We start from the raw sequence: 7,712 nt of genomic DNA on the forward strand, positions 1-7,712 counted from the left end.
GGAGGAGAGTGATGTTGAACTAGAGATAAATACAAAGAAAACTAAGCAAAGGAAAAAAAAAAAACTAGATCATTAACACCAGGAAAAATAAAGTATTGTTTAGAAATGTATAATCATAGTATACACATGGCTTAACTGTAAATAGTGCTTACATACCCATAATAATATAAACACTGATCTAATTAAAAGTTATGGTATTGCAGCTACATTTAGGGAAGATGGAGGGTGTGTCATGGGAGTGGTGTGTGTGTGTGAGACAGAAAGCTAAATCTTTGCCATCTGTAGTCAGGAAACATTAGATACTGTTTAAAACCAAAATATCAAGAAGTAACACTATCAGCATGTTTTTTTTTTTTTTTTGCTGTGCATGGGCTTCCTTTTTTTTTTTTATTTTAGTTGTGGCGAGTGGGGGCTACTCTTCGTTGTGGTGCGCAGGCTCCTCATTGCCCTGGCTTCTCTTGTTGTGGAGCACGGGCTCTAGGCACGTGGGCTTCAGTAGTTGCTGCACACTGGCTCAATAGTTGTGGCTCACGGGCTCTAAAGTGCAGGCTCAATAGTTGTGGCACACGGGCTTAGTTGCTCCGCGGCATGTGGGATCTTCCAGTAGCAGGGATTGAACCTGTGTCCCCTACATTAGCAGGCGGATTCTCAACCACTGCACCAGCTAGGAAGCCCTATCAGCATGTGTTTTAAAGAAAGGAAGTAAATAACAAAAGAGTCTACCCAAAGTGTTGAAAGAGGTTGCCTCTGTGAAGCAGGAAATTGGGAGTTTTGGAGGAAGGACAGGGGCTTTCATAACAAACCTTGTAAAAGCTCTTGACTAAACTGTATGCTAGTATAACTGATATGACCAAAGTTTAGCAAAGGGAAAAACTAAAGGCAAGAAACCATTTTTGGTGCTTTTTTTTTTTAAGTTCAGACAAGAGATTATAAATGGTTAATAACTGTGGAAAATAGGAAGGAGATGGTAGACTTGAAAGATGAGGTAAGATCCACCAAATTTTGCAATTGATTAAATACAAAAAGTGAAGAAGAAAAAGTGAAGATGTTGCTGGAGTTTCTAGCTTGGATGAAGTTAGGTGAAGATGCCATTCATTGAGATAGGGACTATGGAAATGTGGAAAGAATGAGATTATTTTAACATGTTAGGTTTGATTACTTCTGTGATGACATCTGTGTGAGGATGTTGACTATGGGATGAAAAATTTGGATTAGGAGGTCAAGAGAAAGATCTGGGCTGGAAATAAAGGTCTGAGAGTCCTCTCTTAGAGATGAGATACTAGAATAAATGAGGTAGTTCAGTGAGATGGTATAGTGAACAAAAAAAGACAGAGTGTATATAAACTTAAGGACTCACTAAATTTAAGGTTCAGGAGAGGGAAGAGGAATTCACTGAAAACAGCAGTTAAACAGATAGGAAAATACATTATGTAGTTCAGGAAGAGTGAATTTCAAAATTAGGAGGCTGGTTCAAGATAAAATGGCTAGTTCAACAGGAGAGAAATCTCAGAGATAAACTATGGTCAACTGATCTATGACAAAGGAGGCAAGGATATACAATGGAGAAAAGGCAGCCTCTTCAGTAAGTGGTGCTGGGAAAACTGGACAACTACGTGTAAAAGAATGAGATTAGAACACTCCTTAACACCATACACAAAAATAAACTCAAAATGGATTAAAGACCTAAATGTAAGGCCAGACACTATAAAACTCCTAGAGGAAAACATAGGAAGAACACTCTGACATAAATCACAGCAAGATCTTTTTTGATCCACCCCCTAGAGTAATGGAAATAAAAACAAAAATAAGTAAGTGGGACCTAATGAAACTTCAAAGCTTCTGCACAGCAAAGGAAACTATAAGCAAGGTGAAAAGACAACCCTCAGAATGGGAGAAAATATTTGCAAATGAATCAACAGACAAAGGATTAATCTCCAAAATATATAAACAGTCCATCCAGCTCAATATCAAAAAAACAAACAACCCAATTAAAAAATGGGGAAAGACCCAAATAGGCATTTCTCCAAAGACGATATACAGATGGCCAAGAGGCACATGAAAAGCTGCTCAACATCACTAATTCTTAGAGAAATGCAAATCAAAACTATAATGACCTATCATCTCATACCGGTTAGAATGGGCATCATCAGAAAATCTACAAACAGTAAATGCTGGAGAGGGTGTGGAGAAAAGGGAACCCTCTTGCACTCTTGGTGGGAATGTAAATTGATACAGCCACTGTGGAGAACAACATGGAGTTTCCTTGCAAGACTAAAAATAGAACTACCATATGACCCAGCAATCCCACTGCTGGGCATATCCCCAGAGAACACCGTAATTCAAAAAGACACATGCACTCCAATGTTCATCGCAGCACTGTTTACAATAGCCAGGACACGGAAGCAACCTAAACGCCCATCAACAGATGAATGCATAAAGAAGATGTGGTACATATAGACAATGGAATATTACTCAGCCGTGAAAAGCAATGAAACTGGGACATTTGTAGCGACATGGATGGACCTAGAGACTGTCATACAGTGTGTAGTGAGTCAGAAAGAGAAAAACAAATGTATATTAACACATATATGCGGACTATAGAAAAATGGTACAAATCAACCAGTTTGCAAGGCAGAAATAGAGACACAGATATAGAGAACACATGGACACCAAGTGGGGAAAGTGGGGAGGGTTGGGGGGAATGAACTGAGAGATTGGAATACCAAATTGTACACTCTAAATGTGTGCATTTTATTGTATGTTAACTGTATCTCAATAAAAGTTCCTAAAAAAAAAAAAGATAAAATTGCTGGTTCAAGATAAAAGTAACATAGGCTTCATCTGCTGAACTCAACCCTACAGCTGCCACAGAAACAAGATAGAAGCTGATAGATCCCAGAACCTTACATAAAAACTGTGAAAAATGCCGTGGCGGCCGAGGCGGGGCCGCCGGCTGGCGCCTACGCGGCGAACGAGCGCTGGTGCGGCCCGCCCGGCTTCCCCTGCGCCCGCGACCTTGGCCTTGACGCCAGCTGCGGCCCGGCCGCCGCCTCGACATGGACCCCGCCGGCCAAGATATCAACCTGAATTCTCCTAACAAAGGTCTGCTCTCCGACGCCATGACGGATGTCCCTGAGAACACAGCCGTGGCCGCCCAGGCGCCTGCCGTTGAGGGTCTGACGGAGGCCGAGCCCGAGGCGGAGGAGCTCAGGGCCGAGCTTGCAAAGGTAAAGGAGGAAATCGTCCCCCTGTGCCGGGTGCTGGCAGCCAAGGAGAGGCACTGTGCAGAGCTGAAGCGGAAGCTGGGCCTCTCTGCCCTGGAGGGCCTGAAGCAGAAGCTGTCCAGGGGCTGGCATGACGTGCAGGGCTCCAGTGGCTACGGGAAAACTTCTGAGAAACTCGGAGGGTGGAATGAGAAAGTGACCCAGTCGGACCTCTACGAGAAGACCCAGGAAACCCTCTCTCAGGCGGGACAGAAGACTTCGGTGGCCCTCTCCACCTTGGGCTCCGCCATCAGCCGGAAGCTCGGGGACATGAGGAATTCTGCCACCTTCAAGTCATTTGAGGACCGAGTTGGAACCATAAAGTCTAAGGTTGTCGGTGGCAGAGAGAATGGCCGTGACAACCTTCCCTCCCCGACCGGGAGTGGTGGCAGACCCCTGCCCCATCACACGCCCTTCTAAGCCCGTAGTGGCTTTGCCCGGCCACAGAACAAGCACACCCTCATCGCCCCAACTGCAGTTTCACGCGGCAGGTGTTGAGGACGATCAGGCCATCCCCATGGAGATGTGGCTGCCGCGCTCGCGTGGGTCAGAGAACACGTCTCGTACACAGAGGCATCCCCCTCTCTTGGCAGATCAGCAGCCCACTGCGCCGTCCTGCCCCAGGGCAGGAAGCGGGCGGGGTGACTGGGCCAGAGCCAGGCTCCTGTTGGGAATCTTGTTAGTCAGTCAGCATGTTGAAGGTGGGGAGCGATAAGTGTAAAAATACGTGGTGTTTTCTAAGCTCCCTCCCCAAGTCACAGCAGGAACAGTCATCCAGAAAGCCCTGCCTTGAGCTGCAGTTTTATTTCAAAATGCTAAACCAGAAAACTACCCAGTTTCTCAGACTTTCCAGAAAGAAGCTGATTATCAGCAGCTGCCTAGTCATCACACTAATGGCCCAGCTTTAACAGAAGCGAAGTCTTTATTTTTTAAATGCGGTGGGTTTTTCAAAAAATAAAACTAAGCCAAGCAGCTTTAGCCTCATAGTTAGAAAATATTATTTCTTTGGACTCAAGCTGAAATACGCGCCTTACGTCGCCTTATACTTCATCTGTTTATAATGTTTTTATATATATGAGGGAGGGCTCTTTAGTGGGTTTTGAGCACTATGTGAAATCCTGCAGGCAGCCGAGGGGCGGCACGGCTGTGCCGGTGGTGTGTTTTATTTCACGAGTACACTCCGTCCCCGTGTAGGAAACTGGCTTCTCTCCCCTCAGTGACTGGGGCAGCTCCCACTGGCCACTGGGGGCGGGGGCGGCAGAAAGAAAGACCAGCACCTCCCCGAGGGCCGACGCTGCCCCTGCACAGGCCGGGCCTGGCTGGCCCATCGCTGGTCAGCAGCTCCAGCCTGCGTGTGTGCCGCCCGCCGCGGCCAGCAGGCAGCAGGCAGACCCTGTGGCAGCTCAGGGCCGGGGCGTCGGCTCAGCTGGGACTCCGTTGTTGCCTCTTCTCAGGAGCTACAAAGATCTCTTTCCCCTCTGATGCTGCCACAGCCCAGCAGCCTCTCACTCAGGGTCCCACGTCTGGCACGCCTGGAGGGGGGCAGCTCTGTGCCTTACAGGCTTCTAGCGGGCAGAGACCTCACCTGCGTCTGTGCGCTCTCAAGGGGGAGGAGCCGCCAGCTCAGTATCCTCTGGTGGACCATGGTGTGCTGTGGTACCTGAGTGTCTGCTGGTCACTTTAGACACTGGGGGTGGGGTGGCTGCAGTCCACGCTTGTGCCTTGGGAGGAGCGCTGCTCCGTGCTCTCTCCCCAGGGTTGGAATCTCAGATGGGGTGTGGTGGGAAGGCAGGATGCAGGGGTAATACGTGATTTATCTTGTCCTTAAAGTAAATAGTGGGTGATCTGTCAATAAAGCATTCCTTTGGGGGAGAATCCCCCCCCCCAAAAAAAAAGAAAAACTGTGAAAACTCCTTGGCAGGTACGACAGATTCCTCTAGTGTCCAGTCTCATTCCTTTGGTCCACTTCTGATTGCAGCTGCACCTGATTGCAGTTCTCTGCAAGCTCAGACTCACTTCATGGTAACAGCATCTCACCTCAGTCCCATTCAGCGCTCTTCAGAATTTCTACCACTGAAATCTCTGTGCAGGAGAGCCTGCGCCTTCCAAACGTGTGATGAAGTCAGAACCCCTGGGGACAACTCTTAGCCACTGGGGGATGGAAACTGGTAGATAAACACTCCAGTGTCCCGTCTCTCTGGTGAATGATTCTGGGAAGCAATTCTAGGAAGCATTCTGCACACTTAGATCCTAGTGGGATCAAGTATAGCTGACCACAGTGGTGACCTCAATAGCCCTCTTATGCTTTTCCGTCTTCATTTCCTCCTTCATTTTCCTTCCTCATTTTCCTCCTTCACTCCCCACTTTCTCACTTCCTGGGATCTGAAGTAAATTACTTACAGTCAAGTCTTTGTCTCAGGGTCTACTTTTGAGGAAGCCCACTGTGTGTGGGAGTTAGAGTGGAAGAAGCCCAGAGGGGAAGGCCAAGTGCCACAAACTGGGTCTAGGCTAAGGGAAATATACCCTCACCCCATTGGCTAGGGAATTATAATACAGGAAGCAATTCCTGGAAATGAGCAGTGCCTATTAGGTCCAGCTGCATATGAACCCCCCCCCCCAAATTTTTTTCTTTCAATAACAGTGCCCTAAAATTTTTCTTTCTCTTTCAAGTAAAAGTTTGCCTGGTAATAGTGCTCCCATACTCATGATCAATTCATGGTCTCATAGTGGTGCTGGAGCTCTGGTTACTCCTTTGAGAACAGTAGCAGGAAGAAGCAAGGAGAAAAAGTATTACTTCCTCCCTTTCAACAAATACTTTCTGAAAGTTCCACACTTTTTACATTTCATTAGCCAGAACTTACATAATCACACCTAGCTGTTGGGAAAGAAAGTTGGGAAATACAGTGTTTAATTCAGAGTAACCAGCAGAAAAATAAAAATACAAAGTATAACTTTCAAATTCAGTACAAAAAATTTGTTCAATCCAATGAAACATGGGAAAGAAAAAATATATAAAAAAGAACCATGAAAAATCGAAAACTAAAATAGGTCTATTAATTATAATGAATGTAAACAGGCTAAACTCACCAGCTAAAAGCCAGAAAGCCATACACTGGATTTTTTAAAATATCTGCAATTGACTCCTGAACAACATGGGTTTCAACTTTGAGGATCCACTTATATGAAAATTTTTTTCAATAAATATGCACTACAGTACTACACGATCCACAGTTGTTTGATTACGCGGATACAGAATCGCAGATACAGAGGGATGACTGTAAAGTTATACACAGATGTTCCACTGCTCAGAGGGTCAGCACCCCTAAACCCCCACATTGTCAAAGGGTCAACTGTAGTACCATACTTTCTAGGAGAGGTACACTTAAAACAGAAGGGAAGAGAAAGGCTGAAAGAAAGGAATAGAAAAAGATATACCAGGGAAAAATTAACCAAAGAAAAAAACAGAGTAACAGTTGTATCTGACAAAACAGAATTGAAGATTAAAAACATCACAAGAGTTAAAAACATATAACAATATTGGTAAAATAACAACAGATCAATAATATAAATATACCTGCTACTGACACAAAATATATGGTGTAGACACAAAATATATAAAGCAATAACTGAGAGAACTACAGAAAGAGATAAACTATTGTACTTGGAGGTTTGGGTTTTTTTAGATTTATTTTATTTTATTTATTATTGGCTATGTTGGATCTTCGTTGCTGCGTGCATAGGTTTTCTCTAGTTGTGAAGAGTGTGGGCTCCTCTTCATTGCAGTGCGTGGGCTTCTCAATGTGGTGGCTTGTTGCGGAACACGGACTCTGGGCACATGAGCTTCAGTAGTTGTGGCTCGTGGGCTAAGTAGTTGTGGCACATGGGCTTAGCTGCTCTGCGGCATGTGGGATTTTCCCCACCCAGGGATTGAACCTGAGTCCCCTGCATTGGCAGGCAGATTCTTAACCACTGCACCACCAGGGAAGCCCATACTTGGAGGTTGTAATTCACCCCTCACATACATAGATAGATCAAGCTCTGAAAATAGGCAAAAATATAGGATATTTGAATAACATGATTAATAAGCTCAAACTAAAAGTTATAGAGAAATGTACACCTGTGAAACAGATCTTATTTTCAAGCATACCCGGAACATCCACAAAATTTGCTTACATCCCAGGCCACAAAAGAAGCATAAGGAAATTCCAAAGACACCATATTCATTCTTTAACCACATAATAATTGCACAACACACACACACACAAATATATAATAAAATTTCAAGTAGTGGCAAAAGCTTTGAAGCGAATAAACTTGAATAAGGGGATAGAGAGTGATCTGGGAAAGCCTTATTTTAAATAAAGTGGCCCAAGAAGTCTTCTCTGTGGAGGTGCTATATGAATGAAGCAAGGGAATTAGCAATGCAAACTGGAGAGCGGTTCTGGCAGA

The 7,712-nt window shown here is 44.9% G+C and overlaps 1 protein-coding gene across 1 annotated transcript; it reads left to right on the forward strand.

The window, feature by feature from the left end:
* The first annotated feature begins 2,955 nt into the window (after positions 1-2,955).
* Positions 2,956-4,235, forward strand: LOC130853725 (tumor protein D54-like). The gene is made up of 2 exons (XM_057736000.1): positions 2,956-3,556; positions 3,588-4,235. Exons 1-2 carry the CDS (start codon positions 3,057-3,059, stop codon positions 3,976-3,978), a joined length of 891 nt encoding a protein of 296 aa, XP_057591983.1. The 5' UTR covers positions 2,956-3,056; the 3' UTR covers positions 3,979-4,235.
* The last annotated feature ends 3,477 nt before the right edge of the window (positions 4,236-7,712 follow it).

This window comes from Hippopotamus amphibius, chromosome 5 (assembly GCF_030028045.1).
Source record: "Hippopotamus amphibius kiboko isolate mHipAmp2 chromosome 5, mHipAmp2.hap2, whole genome shotgun sequence".
NCBI classification, from domain to species: Eukaryota; Metazoa; Chordata; class Mammalia; order Artiodactyla; family Hippopotamidae; genus Hippopotamus; species Hippopotamus amphibius.

What these genes read in the sequence shown, in the direction of transcription:
- LOC130853725 (XM_057736000.1), top strand. Translation starts at nt 3,057, where the DNA reads ATGGACCCCGCCGGCCAAGATATCAACCTGAATTCTCCTAACAAAGGT. An exon ending in AGGAATTCTGCCACCTTCAA is followed by an intron (nt 3,557 to 3,587) that starts GTCATTTGAGGA and finishes GGAACCATAAAG; the next exon opens with TCTAAGGTTGTCGGTGGCAG.